The 19,765-nt window shown below is 44.1% G+C and overlaps 1 protein-coding gene across 1 annotated transcript in view; it reads right to left on the bottom strand.

Moving 5' to 3' along the window:
* Positions 1 to 4,889, bottom strand: part of MMP24 (matrix metallopeptidase 24) — a 48,468-nt gene extending 43,579 nt beyond the window's left edge. The window contains exons 1-2 of the mRNA XM_075109048.1: positions 4,682 to 4,889; positions 2,382 to 2,530 (exon numbers count right to left, since the gene is read on the bottom strand). Of these exons, the coding sequence (XP_074965149.1) occupies positions 2,382 to 2,530; positions 4,682 to 4,780 (248 nt within the window). The 5' untranslated portion in view covers positions 4,781 to 4,889. The remainder of the gene's footprint in view (positions 1 to 2,381; positions 2,531 to 4,681) is intronic.
* Between the last annotated feature and the right edge of the window lie 14,876 nt (positions 4,890 to 19,765).

Raw genomic sequence — 19,765 nt, 5'->3', positions numbered from 1 at the left:
AATCGGAAGAGCAGAAGCAAAAAAACTTGTCAGTTAAGAACAGTTTAATAACTAAAATAAAAATAATAATTATTATGATAATAACAATAATGATAATATAATTAAAAAGAAAAAGGAAAAAGGGAAAAAACCAGAAACACAAATGACAACCACTCACCACCCACCGACTGATGCTGCCCGTCCCTGAGCCACGATTGCCGCTTCCCTCCCCCAGCCAGCCCCTCCCAGTTATCATACTGGGCATGACGTTACATGACCTGGAATATGCCTTTGGCCAGTGTGAATCCACTCTCTCAGCTGTGCCCCTCCCCTCCCGGCTGCTTGTGCACCCGGCAGCGCATGGGAAGCTGGAAAAGCCCTTGACTAGTACAAGCACTGCCCAGCAACAACCAAAACATCGGTGTGTTATCTCAGCATTGCTTTCATACTAAGCCCAAAGCACAGCACTGCACCAGCTGCAGTGAAGAAAATGAACTCTATCCCAGCTAAAACCATGACACCCCTCCAACTCAAAATACAGGCTCACTGCTAACGGCAATTAGGACCTCTTTTTCCTTTCATGTAATTTCCAGGTAGGTACTCCTGCTCCACTCTGCCATACAACATATGGTCCTACTTATTCAGGACAGATGGAAGTAGAGCAACTGAATGTGCCTGCAAATCACACCCACATTTGGTTGCAGCTGAGGTTTCAAGCCTTTGGAGACGTGAGTTTCCGAAGAGGGAACCATCTAGGTTTTTCATCCATCAACCTTTGGGTGTTCATGCACCAGTCAACCCCTGCCCATACATAAATTCAGTAAAACATGGGCAACACTCTCCTTTCCTCCAGAAAAATACTTTTACTTACTAAAGCGGGGATGCCCACATGCGGTTTTCTCCCTTCCCCTGTCACCCACAGGGCAGCAGAAGCACCTCCCTAACATTCCAGACTAGCATGCCAATATCATTGCCCCTTCTTTCCCCACCCCATTCCAACTCATAAGCACCCTGGCTGCACATACACAGAACTGCACATACACAACCTTGCTCTCTGGCTCTTCTGCCGCAGCATTGACCCACAAGCTGTGTTATTAATGGCAAAGAGTTCTTGGATGTAAAATCCCTACCTTTAAAAAGCACTTAATTTTCAACTAATTTGAAAAGCAAACAAAGAGGATTTCTCTATCCCTCAATGGAGAACAAGGGGCTTTTCCTGTGAGCTAGGGGAGGGAATGTTACGTTCACTGGAGAGGCACTGGAGAGTCCAGGATGATATCCTCCTGCCTAATTCACTAATTTCTTCTGTTTCTCCCTCTTCTTGCAGCCTGGAAGGTCTGAAGAGTCTGAAACCCCTTTGTTCTTCACACTATTTGGTTACTTTGTGCCCTCTCCTTTTATGCTACTGTGTCCCTTTTGCCAGCAGAGTGCTATAACAGCGGAGGTGAAGAACTAGGCAGAACACACTCTAGAAGTGTCTGCTAATGCAATAAGGTAAAGAGAAAACTCTCAGGCAGGGCCTAAGCAAGTTCTATTATTTGTGCTTTCTTTTTTTGCTCACCGTGAGATGCTTCTTTGTCCTAGAAAGCATTAGTAAGATCTTATCTGAATTCTACTTTAGTCAACAGATGCTCCCCTAGTCCAGACCAGACAGATTCAGCTAATACATGACATCCAGGCAATCAGAAGACAGGAAGCCAGTCAGGTAGCAGCAAACACCATTTCCACACCACACTTTGCAATACACACTGAAGAACAGACTAAAGGCAACAGCCTTCAAAGAACAAAGTCCCTCCAGCCTAGGTGACTTAGACCAATACTTCCGTGCTATCAAGACACTGATCAAAAACAACAAATAACACATGGTCAACATACAGCAGAGAACATCTAATGTTCAACAAATGGCAACTATCAACAGCTAAGTAGTCTTGACTATCATCATCAGACTACATCAACTCACTTCAACTCAGAACTATAGATCACCACAAACAGCATCTATGGAGATCCACAACTCCGATTCACTAAGAAATACATTAGAAGCCATTTCTGGAGTCAGATTTTAACATAAATCAAGACAGAAATGGAAATAAATGAAACCCTTGATGTTCTCTGCTTTCAGAAGCTCACAGGATTCACACTTTGCCTGCGCACCAGCAATGGGAATCTATGTACAAAGAACAACATTTAACAAGAGCTTCTCCTCACACTCACGAACAGCTCTGCTGGCAAAAAGAAAAGGTGGAGCTGTCCACATGTTTTTGTTAGGGACACCTAACAAATAATCAAGACTTCTCTGGCTGAGTCAGTCAAATATACCCCTTCTTGTAGCTGGAAAAATTATCCAGGTAATATGACAATGTGTTAAAAAAGGGTAAGACAAAATTAGCCTATGTTAATCTTACTCAATAGTTGTCTGGTCCAAAACTCCCGTTACTGGGATCCCATAAAACTGTTGCATAGTGGCAACTGCGGACTGCACAGCTTTTCCCAACTGCAAGGCAGACATTTGGCTGTCAGATGGAAGTAAGTAGCCATACGTTTTTAACCAGCCCTGAAAAAGAAAGAAACAGAGGGTAAGATGAAATGGTAAGTTTTCAACTTAACAGATCAGAACATTTCCTCAAAGGAAGAAGTGATAAACTAGCCCAAAGAATTCAGCCACCTCACTTTTTTTGGCAAGGGCTGAAGACCCAGCTTAATATTACCTGTACTGACATGACAATGCAGACCTGCCAATTAAAAATGGCTGTCATCCCTACTGAGTAACTGGGGCAGACTTACTTAGTATTTTGGAGCACCAGAAATGCCCAAGAAGCTCCGTCCTTGTTCCAGAGACCACCTGTGCATCCTGTCACATTGCCATCATCAGATTTCTCAGTCCCCACAGCAGCACACTCTCAATAACCCACTGCCCACCACCTACTGCACCTCTGGACCCTCAGTCCAAGCAAAGACCTTAACAGGCACGGGCAATCCCCACAAACACAGGTTCAGCTTTACACTTGCACTGAGCACAGGGATATTTCTTTAAAAAAAAAAACAAAAAATCCAACCCCGAAAACCCACAAATAAACCACAATGAAAACCCCAAAAATACTCTCAGAAAGTTTGCAGGGACTCTGGTTAGATGGAATTTTCCTCTACTAATAGCAGACATCTAGCAAATTGTCAGAACAGGAGAAAAGCCAACTTTCCTCAAGGAGATTTATCCCTTTTCTCTGTCTTCCTCCCCCAAAATTCAGACTTAGAAGAAACTACACCAAACTTGTCAAAATGCTAAGGAGGGCATTTTCAAAAGCATCCATTAATTCAGGATTTCTTTCCTCCTGTCTCTTTCCCCCTACTTCTATACAGTAAGAAAAAGGAATACTAATTCACCATTAAATCTAATGCCATTAAAACCTGAATGAAGGCTTGCTTTCATAAACTTTTCACCATAACTTTTAATGCAGACACACCAGTGTTTGTTCTGGCCAATACTCCAGCCCTACGATTCAATGCTTATACCAGGGTTACTATGAGACTGAGATATATCCTGTAAACTTTTTCCAGCCACAAGGACAATTCATCTGACCCACAGGACAGAGTCTTCAATGCACAAGTGCTGAAGAATCATCTGCTTGCACTGCTCTCACATTGGCAGCCCAGTCACTTCGAGCAGGGGGGAGAGGAATGGCATGTCTTCCCTTAACCTAACACAACAGCAGGAAAGGGGATCAACTCAGGAGGAGCATAAGAGGGAGAACAATCCCCACTTCTTTATGGCAACAAGAAGATACCAGAACCCATTGGGAAGACAGAAAGGCCTTGCTTCCAAAGCAGGAGAAAGAAGGTGTAAGACAACATCTGGGCAGGGCATATTAAAGTTGACCAAGTAAATGGACATACAGTGCTACTCAACACAAACATCACCAATGGCTCAAGACAAAGCCAAGCTGCAAAACTGCTTGGATACCAGGCATTTACTACTACTACCCTGGCATCTAGTGTTAGCCTCTGACAAACACAGACCTTTGGACTGACCAAAATAAGCTGTCCTTGAGCAGCAAACGGAGAGCACACTAACCAAAACAGCTCTGAGTGGGGATACCCTCGCATATCCCCTTTCCCTCCCCGCCGGACTTGGAGGTGGCAGCGGGTGGCGGAAGGGGACACCACACGATGCCCGCACAGGCACTAAGAGAAGCCCCTCCCGGGAGCGTGATGCTCAGGAGCACAAAGGAGGGGCACGGCTGCCGCCCCCGGCCGGTTCCCAGCCTGTCCAGGCACAGGCAGAAGAGCTGCCAGCGACTACGGCCACACACACCTGAGCCCAGCCCGATAGCTGCCATCAAGACCGGCCGCTTCGAAGAGCAGGACGACGAGGGCCGGCAGGAGGTGCAGGAAGGCTTCTGACGGACAGCAGCGCCCAGGCGCGGCGACGGGGCTGGAGCTGGGCGCGGAGGAGCCGGGGAGCCGCTGACCGCCCAGCTTTCCATCCCGCCCCTGGGCTGACACGATGCGCAACCCAGCCCCGGGCTTCCCGTCCCCCCCCCAGTACCCCGGTTCCAGCTGCAGCACCACCGGCCTCGCCGTCCCACAGAGCTGCCCGGCCTCGGCCCTGGCCCTGGCCCCAGCCTCGGCCCCGGCCTCGGCCCCGGCCCCGGCCCCGCTCCCGTCAGCGCCCCGCTCCGCCCGGCCCCACGCCCGCTCCCAGGCCTACCCGGCCGGTGCTCGTGTCGGCGGCGGCGCGGAGCAGCGCGCAGAGCAGCGGCAGCAAGGAGCCCGCCGCGGCCAGGCCCCGGCGCCGCCACAGCGCCATGGCAGCGCGGTGGGGCTGCGGCCAGCGCACGGCCCAGCGGCGCGGGGCTGCGGCTGCGCGGGGAAGCCGGAAGTGCGAGGAGTGGCCGCGCTACCTCTTCCTCGGCTGGGCAGGGTTGGCCGCGGTGGGTCGGGGTTGCCTGAGAAGGAGTTCGGCGCGGCTCTGGAGAGGTGTCACCGGCCGGCGGGAGGGCCCTGGCCGCGCCTTCCCCCGCGGGAGGGGCTCAGAGCCGGGCACCAACAGCACTGGATCGCCGTCCCTCAGGTTGTTTTCCATGCGCCCGCCTTTGGCTGCACGCAGGGAGAGCGCGGAGGTGCTCACAGTGGCCCCCGGCCCTTCCGCAGCACCAGGGCAGATGCAGGAGGGCCGAGGTCTTCCTGTACGGGCCTCTTCTCTCACGATGGCATTGTTACCTGTTCTCAAAGGTTCTACTCCCTGCCAAGGCTGCCTTGTGTTGTCTTTGACTGCAGCCTGGAGATCTTCAGCAGATGTGTGCATAGAAGCTGTAGGTGCAGGAGGTTGGCTGTATACACCTCATAACGAGCATGAGAAGAGGAATAGTGGGGCTGACAGTTTGTTGGCCTGTGGTCTTACCCTGAAGCTGTCTCAGTTTGAAAGGAGGTGGCTTTCTTCTGAGATGTGCACCCAGGTGGAGGCATGGGTTTCTGCATTACCTCAGAGAGACCCAAGGACTTTGTCACACTCTATTTCTCTCCTTTGTTTCACTTGGGACCAAAACTGATGCCTTGTGGTAACAGGTTGATGTTGGAGGAGGCTGTGGATGGCAGCCTGCCTAGTCCAGCCTCATTGAGTTCAGAGGGTCTGAGAGAGCAGTTGGCAGGCAGCACTTTCACACATGCTTAATTAATTAATTAATTAATTATTTTTAACAGAGATTTTGGGTGGGGAGAGACACTGTGCCTGCCCCTAGGCGAATCTCTTGCTCTGTCATTGGCTTAACCAGACTGACGCCAGAAGTTTAAATTCTTTATCAGCTGAGAAGGGAGCACTGTGCCTACAGCCAGCCTGGAACACTGGGCAGTTTGGATGCCAAATCTGAGCTGTGCAACAGGCGTCAGTGCACTGGTGACATGCTTAGAGCTGGAGGAGTCACTATGCCTGGGAATTGCAGGCCAGAAGGTGCTGCTGCTCCCCTGGAGAAACAGTGAGGACATTGGATTTTAGAAATGCAGGACAGGGATTTAATCTTTTTGTCAAAGCAGCTTTATGAACACACTCTGCTGCATTAATAGCCAGTGCTGCTCTTTCCCCTGCTGACTTAAGCTGACAGCAGCTCATCTCGCATGCTGCTGAGGCAGCAGCTATGCTCAGGATAGGCTGTTTGCCTTGCTTGCAGAAGCTGGAGGGGACCTCTTTGCCAAGACAAGCCAACTGAGCCCACCTGCCCTCCTCAATGCTGCTGATGCCAGGCCTCTTCTTTTTTTTTGCCCAAGGAGAGCTCAGGCTGTGATTTCTACTCCCTGCCTTGCTGTAGCAATCTTCCTTTGCCGGTGCCACTGCCATTTTGCCAGACCATCCTATTCGCCATTGCACCACATCTTTTTGGGAACTGGAGCAATTGTAGTGCTTTTTGCATACAATTTAATAGACTTAATAGAATAGAAATAGAATAGAATAGAATAGAATATTTTCAGTTGGAAGGGACCTTCAACAATCACCTGGTCCAACTTCCTGACCACTTCAGGGATGACCAAAAATTAAAGAATGTTATTAAGGGCATTGTCCAAATGCCTCTTAACTACTGACAGGCTTGGGGCATCAACCACCTCTCTAGGAAGCCTGTTCCACTGTTTAACCACCCTCTCAGTAAAGAAATGCTTCCTAATGTTCAGTCTAAAACCCCCCTGGTGCAGCTCTGAACCATTCCCAGGCATCCTGTCCCTGGACCCCAGGGAGAAGAGATCAGCACCTCCGTCTCCACGTCCCCTACTCAGGAAGCTGGAGAGAGCAATGAGGTTGCCCCTCTGCCTCCTTTTATCCAAACTAGACAAACCCAGAGGCCTCAGCCACTCCTCAGAGGAAACACCTTCCAACCCTGCCACCAGCTTTGTTGCCCTCCTCTGGATACGTTCAAGGACCTTCATATCCTTCTCAAATGGTGGGGCCCAGAACTGCACACAGTACTCCAGCTGAGGCTGCACCAATGTTGAATACAGTAGGATAATCACCTCTTTTTACTCGCTGGTTATACTGTGTTTGACGCACCCCAGGATGCGGTTTGCCCTCTTGGCTGCCATGGCACGCTGCTGACTCATTGAGCCTGCTACTGACCAGCACCCCTAGATTCCTTTCTGCAGGGCTGCTCTGCAGCCACTCTTCTCCCAGTTTGTACTTGTGCCTAGAGTTACTCCATTCCAGGTGCAGAATCCAGCATTTGTTCTTGTTAATTTTTATGCCATTAACGATTGTCCAATGCTCCAATCTATCTAGGTCCCTCTGCAAGGCCTCTTGTCCCTCAAGAGAGTCAACAGCACCTCCCAGTTTGGTATCGTCAGCAAACTTGCTAATGGTGCATTCAACTCCTGCATCCAATAGGATTGAGCCACGAGGAACAGCGCTGGTGACTAGTGACCAGTCAGATGTAACCCAGTTCACTACAAGCCTTTGGGCCCTGCCATTCAGCTGGTTCTTCACCCAGTGCACCATGTACCTGCTCATCCCACAGTTGTCCAGAAGGATGCCGTGAAGGACAGTATCAAAACCCTTACTAAAATCCAGAAAAACATCCCCCATCCTCAGGGATGTCAACTCAAAGCCTTTGGGGAATGACAATGTCTAACTGCATATTATTCAACTCAGCCAGATCCAGCAGCTCAAGGATCCTTTGCCTGCATCTGTGCACTGCTGCAGCACTCCTAGTTGAACAGAGTAAAAAAAATCTAGTGCTCGGACATTCTCCAATTGGACAATCGACACAGGCAATGTCACCACAGCAAATACATCACTATGAACTGATTCTTCCAACAATAGAAAATATAACGCTTATGCAGTGTTGTACACTGAACCCTCTATTCTACTCCCTTTACCTGGGGAAGGCACTCCATATAGTGATTGTGTAGTAGCAACCTGTGAAGCTGAAGAGGCTTGAAGAGGTTTAACAGATGTGAGGTTTCTAGATCCCAGGCTGGAACTATTTGTAGACAGGTCCCTGTATTATCTGAATGGCAGCTGTGTTATGGGTTATTCAATTAACTATGGTGAGTGGAGTAGTGGAGACCTCACCACTCAGTCCAAAGGTGAGTGCACAAGCAGCAGAATTAATTGTATTAACAAAGGCCCATCAGCTGGCCAAAGAAACAACTGTAAATATTTATATGGATTTTCAATATGTATTTGGAGTATGCCATGCTACTGGACAGTTATGGAACCTGTGTGGTTTTATACTTCTAGTGAAAGTAAAACATCAAATGGTCCTCAAATTTCTGAACTGTTAAAAGCAGTACAATTCCAGAGAAACTTGCTATCATTCATCAGCCAGCCCATACCAGCAGAAGGACAAAAGAACAGATAAGAAATAGTCTAACATGTATTGCCACTAAAGCCACAGCACGATGGCCGTATGAACCACTGGGCTTACAAACAGTCCAATGGTCCAATCTGATGTTGCCCACTCCTGAAAAGATACATTTGACTGTTCCTGCTGAAGAAATTGACTCTAGGAAAAGGTATGACGTGACAAAATATTCCCAGGGAATATGGAAAGCAGGTATGGAGAACCTTCCTATTTTACCAAAGCAATACCCAATTCCCATAGCAAAAATGCATCACAATCTAGGGCATTTTGGGACCGCTACACTAGCCCAGACAGTGCTAAAAATTGGTTCACGCCAGGAATTTATGCTGCAGCCAAATAGGTAACTGTGTCTTGCATGCACTACGTTTAGCCTTAATGATTTTTTATCAAGAACCTCAACAAACAACAAAACTGTCTCCCTATGAAATATTATTTGAAAGTCTTTGAAATTGTTTTTGGGCACCCAGATCAAGTGTACTGAGATGGGGTTAACTTTCTTCATAGCAGCCCTTGCAGAGCGCTCTCATCTCTTCCACCTTTCGAAGAAAGGTTCCCAGCAAATTATAAGCTTGTTCTTTCTGTTTTGGGATAAGGGTGCCCTCGTGTGCAGCAACATGGAACAGTGAATGTGTTTAACAAGCTAGACTACAAATGTAATCTAAATCATTTACATTTCGTATTCATGTAAGCTTCTCTCTCTGTAAGAGATTTAAGAGCCTTGTTTCTCCTATAATACTATACAGAGTCTGCTTACCAGGATCGTAAGGCATTTTGTGCTAAACAGAAAGATGAAGAAATTATAGTTAGGCATGTTTATTGAAGGAAAGAGGTCGCTCAGTACAGATTAAATTTTTAGGGGAGTTTGATGCGGCCTTTTAAGAGAGTGCACAGCTAATAATCGGTGGACCTTGTTCTCCGGTCAGGTCCATTTGGTAGAAAGCATATCCTGCCTCCAACGCAGTGTCCTAAACATCAAGTGCCTGCCAAACTTTGCAAAATCCTGTCACAAATCATGAAGTTGTTAAACCTTCTCATAACCTATTTATTTTTTACATTTGAAAAAATGCCCCTTTCTCAAAAATGGATGAATTATTTTTTCTAAAACTGTTTTTAAAATGATATTTGGAGGGAGAATTTAATCTCAAATATTTGAAGTGTGCTATAATGACAGCAACTGCATGATAGTTACATTGAGAAGCGCTTTGTAATATTAACTGGATATTGCTGTGAGCTCCATCTATATTGAAAATGACATAAGTAAAAAAGGAAAATTCATTCTCTCTCTCTTCTTTTTAATCTTAAAATGCTCCTTCAAATAGGTTTAATTTAATTTGTGTCTATAAGAAAACTTTGCTGGGCTATCAGGCTTGTGATTTAATGGACGAATTTCTGTTTAAAAAGATTAACTTTACCCTGAGACTTCGGTGAAGGCTTGGCTCATTGTGCTCTGCAGTAGGAGTACATTTCAGAGCTGTGGGCTTTGATGGAGAGCCACCTGCTCTCTGCTCCGGAGAATGCCTCTTGGGGGAATGCTCACCACAGTACTTTAGATGACAACCACTTCCAGAAAGCGTAATGGATGGTAGAGCAAGCGGTGAGATAGTTTGATCCATGCCATTTTGAAGGCTTTAAAATTGCTGACCTTACAACAAAATTACAGTTGGGTTTGTTTTTTTCCCCCTTCCCCTGTGTAGAAAATGGCATGCAGGTGTGCTGTGATCTTTAACAGAAAAGCTTGCAGCTAGGCATCCTGGAGCTTCTGTGGAAGGAGAATTTCCTGTGTATAGTGTGTCTTGGTGAGGACAGACATGTGGATCCCTGCCATGGAGCTGTTGTCATGTGAGAGATCACGCAGCAGAGAAACGGTTCTGCTTTTAGAAGGTTAAAAAGTTTTGTCTTCTGTCTCCATCTGGACAACCAAGAGTGATGAGGAGTCTGAAGTGATGCCTTGTGCTTTTGTAGGTATTCCAAAGTTGGTTTTAAAATCGCTGATCTAGGGCCAGTTGTGCTGTCGCAAGAACATGTGATGAAAGTCACGCTATGACTGACCATCTCCTGTGCGGCCACGGCTACGTCGCTAGTGCCCTCTCAGCTCTGACACATCTGCTAAGTTACAGACACAAAGGTGACTGCGGTGCTGACATGTCTTTTGGGTTTTCCTTGGTGCACAGTATAGAGACAGAATTATGTGAGGTTTGTACGCCTGCTTTGCAACAGTACTGAGAAATTTTGCTGACCTAAACACAAAATATACTCGCCTATTTTTTAGTCAGATGCCACTGTTAGAAAACTAGCATTTCACTCATGCATAAAAATGTTATTAAAAAGTAAAGAAGCTAGGCTTTGCAACGTAGATAGACACCCACCCATCTAGACTGGATGGATAAATTTTATAGTTGTTTTTGTGACTTCTAAGGCTTCAGCTTCAAGTGCAAAGGGTTATCAAGAAAACAGTATTAATCAAATTTATCCAATTCTGCAAACCTTTCCTATAATACTCTTTACTGGCATCATATAGATCTTCATAGTGTGACAGACAGAATTCATTTTTGGGCTTCCACTCAAAATTAATGAGGTTATTCTAAATTTGCATGGGTAAAATCTTCATACCGCCTCATGCTGCAGTACCTGCCTTAGTATGCAGAGAGGTAGATGTATATACACACATTCATCCAGTTTATTTCTTTATTCTTAGACTTACAGGGCATAAAGCTTAAGATCTAGTATTTTTAATACTTCAATAGTCCTAAAATGTTCATAACTATAAAGGTAAATGGCCTATAAAATGATATGCTTAGCATCTTTAAGGGAATAATGTGCTTAGAGATCCAATGAAATAAGAGTAAATCTGTCAACATAAGACCTACTTTAGAGAATGTGAAAATTTCCATGAAGTTATTTTTTCTACAGAATATCAGGAAGGCTGTTATTCAGTTAGCTTAAAAGCCCATTAGAGAGATGTAAGGGAGTGGGGGGAGCCAAATATGCGTTTTAATTACTCAGACATCAGTATGAAAGAAAACCTTATAGTAATTGGAAGAATAATATAGCAAACAGCAACAAGACAAAATATATATGCTATAATAGATACAGGAAGTCAGGCAGTTCTTAAATGTAGAGTTATCGCTTCTGCCTGAGGCGGCCTGAGATGTAAATTTTGAAACAGGGGAACCGCGCTAGGAACATATAACCTCTAGGTCTGCTCTGTTCTTAAATCATAGCTATTATCATGTTATCTCTTGAAATGGCTCTTGCAATGTAGAAGTTTTTTAAAAGAATCTTTTGACTTTCAAGGATAAAGTAAAGAAAAAATTTCGTCATCAAATTCATTTACCATAAAAAATCCTTGTTAGCTGTTGTGGACTGTTGCAGCTGGGGTTATTTAGTCTGGAGAAGAGGAGGCTGAGGGGAGACCTGATCGCTCTCTACAACTACCTGAAAGGAGGCTGTAGCAAGGCGGGGGTCAGACTCTTCCCCCTAGTGACAAGCGATAGGATGAGAGGAAACGGCCTCAAGCTGCGCCAGGGGAAGTTTAGGTTGGGCATTAGAAATATCTTCTTCACTGAAAGGGCTGTCAGACATTGGCACAGGCTGCCCAGGGAGGTGGTTGAGTCTCCATCCCTGGAGGTGTTTAAAAGAAGGGTAGACGTGGTGCTTGAGGATATGGTTTTGTGGTGCACTTGGCAGTGATAGGTTAGCGGTTGGACTCGATGATCTTAAGGGTCTTTTCCAACCTTAATGATTCTATGATCTCACACAGAGATCAACGTTATATCACAAACACCACACCAAAAGCTGCATGTTTTGCAGCCACTTATGAATATAATATCCAGGTAATGATTTAGTCATCTATTTCCCATAATTTTGTTGGACAACATAACACTTATTTATAGCACATATATAAAATTTACTATTTTGGCTGAAGCACCTTAGCAGAGCCATCTTTCAGCATTTCCTTCAGGCTTCATGATTCATCGCTTTGCTATTACTGTGGACTTATTAGCCTTTCCCAACAGAACGATGGTGCTAGAATATGACTTAAGTCCTGCAGCACTCCTTTTCACATATGGGATCACTGGGTTAATCTCTACATGAAACAGTTTGGTTACTGAATGGAAGAGCTGCCATGTGGGCTAAAGCTGGCAAAGTCAGTACATTTTAAGAGATTTAGTAAGACACATTCTTCAGAAGTAGCTTCACAAGAACTGTTTGGTCTGCAATAATTTAAATTTTAATTAAATAATCAAATTATTTAAATAATTTAATTAACTTAATAATTATTAATTAATTTAATTAATTAATAATTTAATTAATTTGATTAACTAATGTTTTAATTATTAAATTATTTAAAATAATTAAATGTATTTTAATAAAATAATTTTAATCTAAATTTTTAATAATTTAAAATCTGAATTACTTTTACATCTAATTGGAGTGCAGCTTTACTTTCCATCCTTTCCATTTGCTGGATGACAAAGCCCTAAAGTAATTGAGCGTAATCCTTCTGGGCTGTCACCCTGGGAGCTGGCAGAGCAGGGAGGGTGCTAGTTCAAGAGTTTTCCTGGTGTATTGCAGCTACTACAGAAACATTAAATGAACCCCAAGTTACTAACCTGTGGTTTCTTTGTCTTTTCTCTGACAGAGAACAGCAGCCTGATGCTGGGGCTGTACATGAAGTCTGCACAGGGGTCTGAGTTCGGCATCAGTAGGACCAAGGTTTGGTTTGGGAGCTGAGGTTAACCTGAGGAGGAGCCCTAAATCCCCTCCCCGCTGCCATTTGGGGGTTCAGCCAAAGCTGCACACTTGTGTTGGTTGTTGAACAACAAACTGGGTTTGTTCAGCCTTGAGAAAAGGAGGCTCAGAGGGGATCTCATCACCATGTACCAGTACTTAAGGGGCAGCAACAAAGATGGAGACTCCCCTTATACACAGGGTCACATGGAGAGGACAAGGGGGAATGGACACAAGTTGCTCTTGGGGAGATTCCGATGGGACACCAGAGGGAAATTTTTCACAGTGAGGACAGTCACCACTGGAATAATCTCCCCAGGAAAGGGGTTGGCTTGGACACGTTGGAAACCTTCAAGAGTCGTCTGGACAGGTGCTGGGCCATCTTGCCTAGACTGTGCTCTTCCCAGAAAGGTTGGACTAGATGATCCCTGAGGTCCCTTCCAACCTGGGATTCTGTGATTCTGTGAAACCCTGCCTGCTTGCTGCCATTTGAGTGCTCGTTCACCGCTAAAATTTTGGGCATCCTACAAAGTGCCAGAACTCAATTCTCCCCACAAATGCCGTGAGTCGAGTGCCCTAATGCACTAATCTTCATGTGAGTGGCTTCGTGTTGCTGACTGTCCCAGGCTGGCAAAGGGGCTTGCGTCTCTGTGCAGGGCTCCGGGGAAGTGCTCACAAGGGAAAATGTACATCAGTTGCTTGAGCATTTTCCGAAGGGACAGCAGCCCTAAATTGGAGTTGGATGCATGACTTGTGGCTGGAATGAAAGCCAGCTCCAGCTGAAAGCAGAGAAAATGTGATCCTCGTGTCAGAAAGGAGGTGGGCATTGGTGGACCAGTATTGTCGGTGTCAGCTTGCTAGATATTGTTTCTCAGAAATGGCTAGAACAGTCATTTTTATGTTTGTTTTCCCATTGAATGGTCGTTGGCCTATCCAGCTATACACACCCCTTATTGCCAGAAGGAGAAAACTGTAAAGCAATTATTTCGTTTTAAGTAAATAGTCTTTGCTCTTACGCTTGTCCACTCTGAAATAGTAGTTCAACAGCAGTCACTGAAGTGGGTCAAACTTGTTTTGCCTGATTTCCAAGTAAATTTATCAAAGTGGATTCAAACATCTAACTCAAACATTATTTAGTTTACCTTCCACTTATAAAGGGCTGTGAAAGAAGCAGCATGGTTAGAGAGAAAAGGAAAATCCTTTGGAAAATATGAAAAAGAAATGGGGGTGGGGGCCAAGCAGGAGTTTTTAGTCCCTGCCTGCCTATCTTTCCATAGGTATGCAGGCTGAGAGTGATCACTAGCTATCAGTTAAGTAGCCTAGGGACTAATTTTTAGCCAGAATGCATCTTTCTGCCTGTAGATTATATTTAGTATTCAAGATATCAAACATATTTTATTTTTTCCTTTTTCCCTCAATACAGACTGAAAATAAACATTAGCTGCAAGGGGAAAGTTGCCAATAAGTAATAAATCTTGCTATGTTCCTAACACCAAATTTTCATCTGCCCGTGTCTTGCCTGTTGTCTCACACCTCTTGCCTTTTCTGTTGCAGTTGTGGGGGCCTTCCATGAAAGCACCCACTTTCGTTTGCAGAAGGGGGTAGATGAGAATTTCTAATGGGGATTAAGGTACATCCTCTCCTACAGCGGCCAAAGGTGAGCAGAAGGAGGAGCCTTTGGCCCCTGCGGCTGCAATGGGGTAGGTGGGGGATGCCTCCCCCTGCCCTAGAGCCGTGGGACAGTCTTTTCTAAGGACTCTTCTTCCCCAGTCCCTCTACTCTGCTCCATTCTGCTAAAGCATGTGAAAGCGAGATGCCAGCCTGCTCTTCAGGAATTAATATGTCTGCTAGGGTAGCTGTGGGGGGCTATGCTGAAAGGCTGACAGGATATGTATAGCCAAGATACACAATTTCTACAGTTTTTACTTTTTTATTTTTATTTATTGATTTGTTACAGAGTAACAAAAATACCAAAAATGTCCTGAGATTTTTTTCCGAGTGTGGCTCCTGTTAGAGCTAATTTCACTACACCTGAAACATTGCAATAATTTCTTTTGAATTGTTTTTTTCCCTGAATATTTTCAGTAGAACTCTCTGTTGTGACTTCATTTTTTCCCTTTATGTTTGTCTCTCGTATGGAATGAGAACTTGTTACTATGCAGAGCAGGTGTACAAGAACAATTAGTCTCCCTGTTCAGTATGCAACGTAATTTAGTGCTCAGATTACATATTCTGTAATTGTGTATGTGTGTATACGGCCAAATATGTACTTTTCAGTAGCAATTAACTTCCTATGAACATATGATACTGTAAATCTACAGTGTTTGTATAACATGTAGCCAAATTGGTAAAATTCTGAAATCTGATGATTTAGAAAACTTGATGTGTTTTTCAAAACCATGCTAAGTGTGCGCAGAGGGGATCATGAGGTCAGCTGGAGCGCCGTTCCTCCTGGCTTCTGTGGATGCTTGAGGTGCATCTAAGCAGGGGCAATGGCACCGCTTTGCAGTGCTGTTGCCAGTTCTGCTGCTGTTCTTCCACCAGCTCTAAAAAAAGTATTTTGAAAACTGGCAGACCTCTGCTAAGTAGAGTTTTAGCCTTACTGGATCCTGTAAAGTAGTAGCGGCATTAGATGATGCTTTTTATATTTTGTCTCTAGCTTCTTGACTACTGCACTGAAGGCAGTCTGCAGATTTTAAATTTGATCTGATGGATAAAATTGTACAGCTGAAGAGACACGAGACGTATGGCAGGTTTGAGGCTTGCAATAGGCCTGTTCACCTCCCTGTGCTGAATGGCTGAACATCAGCCAGCAGTGAAACGCCAGTCCAGGTCTAGGTCTAGTGAGCTGGCAAACGGCTGCTCCTTGCGATGCTGAGAGATGGGAGTTTTTTGGTAGGAAATATTATTGTACTATCAATCTGCAGATGTTACTGCAATAGAGCTAGTGGCTGTTCTTTGGGGATTTAAATAGGAGGATTTAATTGTTCCACTTTAATTCATGTCATGCTTCAGCCTAACTTACAGAACTTAGAGAGAATAAGACTGGATGAATCATGTTTTATTATCTTCTTCTACACTGCCAGGTTTCTTATGATGGAAATTTTACCTGCCGTCAGGGGCCTCAAATCTAGACTTGATTTTTAACATTTTATTTGGATGAAAATGCAATTGGCAGAGGGAAAATACTGTCTAAAGGAAAGGAAGAAAAGAATTCTGGAAAAAAAAAATAGTAATCCTATAAGCAGAAGGAAAAAGCAGGAAAACTCTAGGGGGACTACTTGTTGAAGATAATGCTATCACAGTTTGAAAGGAAATTATCTAAAAAATAATCATCAAACGCAATTTCCAAGTACTGACTTTACCCAAGGGCATAAAAGGAGAGGAGCTTTGAAACTTTTACCTCTCTTGGTAAAATATCTTCATCAAATGTTTACCATTTTTAACCTTTAGAACTCTTGGTCATTAGAACTTTTGCCTCATGCCCATGAGAACCATGGAGCCATATTATTTATTGATTTTCCTATAATTTTTATCACAAGCCACTGTTACAGTGAGATTGAAAGAAAGAATGGAAAACCACTGTCCACACACCATACTATATGCTGTTTGTGGGAGGTGATTTATGAATAACGGTGGAGCATGACATGGAGAGGAATGCGTTCTTGCTGCTGTTGTACAGAGGAGGAGAAAACACTTCTGAGGTCTCCAGAATCTCTTCTCTGAAGCTCTGGCGTTCTGGCAGGATGATGAGCCGAAAGAGGATCAAACCACAGGCACTGTGGAGGCAACGGTCTTGGGCACAGTACCTTTGATGGTGTGCTGAGAGAACCATTTGGCTAAATATCGGACACATATCACGTAAGGGTAAACTCCCTTGGCTTCAGGGGGCTCTGTCAGCCCGTACAAGCAGTGCCTCTGGCTGTAACTGGTCTTTTCTGGTTCAAGCACGCATGCAGTTTCTTCCAGATTTATCGCCTGTGTTTAGAACCGGAAAAATATCATGCACAGAGAAGACTAACAAGACCCTTCAAATATCTTACAGTGCCTAAGGCCTTGCTTAGACCTTTCACTTTGCAGCTTGCGATGACCATTTTCTCCAGAGAGATTCAATTCACTCATGACATTATTAGCCACTGCCTCTGTGTCACACTGATGTTATAAAATCAGTTATGAGGTCCAGACGAGCAGTTGTGCATACAAAAATGTGCAATATACAAAATGATGCTAACTCACAGTGTTTGATTAAAAAAATGTGGTTTTGAAATTTTTTTTAAAAAAAATAATGTTCCAATGACTATTCAGAGAGCCCTGTTAAAAACAAAACGACAGAATAACAGAATACCTTCTCGTCATGGGAAGAAGTTGCTACGGTCCTGTGTTACAGAAACAGCAGTATGGACACTGTCCATCAGTCTGACATCCCTGCTCGCCTATAACTGCTGGGTGATCCTGTGATGTCCCCAGCTTCAGAGCTGTGTGATGCAGGCTGCGGGCCAGAGCCCCCTTACGTGCAACTGAAAAACCAAAAGGAAGTAATTGCGTGCATGTGCATATTGCAGAGGATTCCTTGCTCTGTGAAACTGAATAGTCTGGAAAAACATGGTGTGCAAGGACAGAGAGGATGACAAAGAACCGGCGAAGTGATTATATTTGCTATAACGCATGCCATGTATAATGTGATATAAATATCAAATTCTTACTTTTTTAAGACTAATATTGACATACTCTTTGGCTTTCTGTCTGAGCAGGCACCTTTCATCTGAGTTTTGGTGTATTTTGGTTGATACTTAGATTTTCCAGTTTGTGGTGAGAAAAACTATAGCAAAATGACTTTATGGAGGCTGTAAAATAGGTATTTTATTCTTTCTTTTGAAAGACTGCTCATCATTGTAGCTTTTCTTCAGGCTTTACAACAGAGAGGTCAGGACATGAAACATGAGGGTTTAAGATGACATTGCTGCGCTGTCGAAAGTCTTTGTAAAAGGGCAGGTGTAAGGAAAGTTTGATCTGTGATTACCCTAACCAGTCATATTTGTCTGCTGGCTTTAAAGCTGCTTTTAATCACAGGTCAGTCTTTGATGTACATGGTTACCTTTCATCCCTTTTCCAAAATTCTCTTCTCTATCTTCCTTACGTGCCAAAACCATAATTCTTGCTGCTGCTAAAATCTACACATCAGACATTTTTATTTGTGTACTCAGAAATAGCTTTTACAATTTTACCTTTGAATTGCTTCATTTCAGTTCTAGTCTTAGTCTAAGGAGTGACTGAACCCTCGCTTTTAACCTTTGTCTTTAAAATTTTTTCCTATATATCCCTAAGGTTTGTTTTTGTTGCTTATTGGGTAATTTTGTTTAATCTGCTCGTTGCGCTTCTAAAAGAGCTAGCAAACCCCTTTAACGACTTGCCAATTAAATACTAAGATCTTTCAAAACTATATGAAGGCCCTGCACGTGGACTGCATTCTGCCACTTGGACTAGCGTGCCGGGGATGCCTCTGCTGTGATGCTGATGCCCTCTCTTCTCCTTGTCAAGCTGCCATCTATCATAGCTGACACTCTTAATCTCATGCATATTGCTCTGATTTCCCAGGGACTGCTTTTAGAGTAAAATACGGTCTAGCATAAGGTAGGCCAATGTGATCTCATCCCTCACTCTCTGTCTAAGGGTACATCCAGGCAGCAAACGGAGCATATGTGCAATGAATCAGCATTAGGGGACTTGACTGCTGTGCCACAACCCTGCTGGGGCTTGCGATCAAAGCAGTGGCTTGATTTGATTTTGGAGTGTGTGGCATAAGGGGCAACAGGCTAGATAGCCAGTATATATATAGAAAGCCATACTGCTGTGTCTTTTACACCTATTTTTTATCTGAATTTGTCCTTCATTGTAAGACATGGACCTGCTGAGAGACTGCTAGAGCTTTTTAAAAAACTGAGTCTGCCAGCCCATACCATTTGTATTTTAATTCCTATGTTCTAATCATCCCTAATAACAGGAGCCTTAGAAGGTAACTGTCCATTAAGTGTTTATTGCAGCAGAGCAGAAGTTATGCATTTCATTACAAGTATTAAAACCTGGGCCTAAATCTGGAAAATGTACCTGCTCTGCAGATGTCTGATTCATTCATTCAGAAGTATTTGGTATCAGGGATCAACTGACGGAAATTAGAGAAACAATAGGTGGCCCATAGCTTTTTTATTTCCTTTCGTCTACCCAGTTGACAACAAAATCCTACAATAATAGAGTGTGCTACAAAGGCATCTAATGATTTTCTGGGAAGCAGGGAGTATACTTTGGCAGGGAACCAGCAGCCATGTCATGCTGATGCTTGATGTGCTAAAGTTTTAAACTTCAGCAAAACCCCAGCAGTGGGTGACTAAGGCATGCTGAGGACAAAACAAGTAACCCTGCACTTATTCACCAACTCGTGTTTCACTGAAACGCGTAACATCCTAATTTCAGAACACTGAATAACCATACAGAAAAGTGGAGAGGTTTATGCCAATTTTAATCCAAATGAGGATCACAGCCTGCAGAAAGTTATTTCTTGGACACTATGTCAGACATCTTTGGCTATTCAATTTAAGCAAGTTTCCTAGGCTGGGTTTTTTTTCAGTAATTTTAAATGCAAAACACTTAGTCTTTTTAAAACAAAACCTTAAACAGAATGTATTATTTCATGTGACCAATTACAAAAGAAGCTACGGAGGAAG

This window comes from Phalacrocorax aristotelis, chromosome 13 (genome assembly GCF_949628215.1).
Source record: "Phalacrocorax aristotelis chromosome 13, bGulAri2.1, whole genome shotgun sequence".
Taxonomy (NCBI): Eukaryota; Metazoa; Chordata; class Aves; order Suliformes; family Phalacrocoracidae; genus Phalacrocorax; species Phalacrocorax aristotelis.
This window is presented reverse-complemented; position numbering and strand designations above follow the sequence as displayed.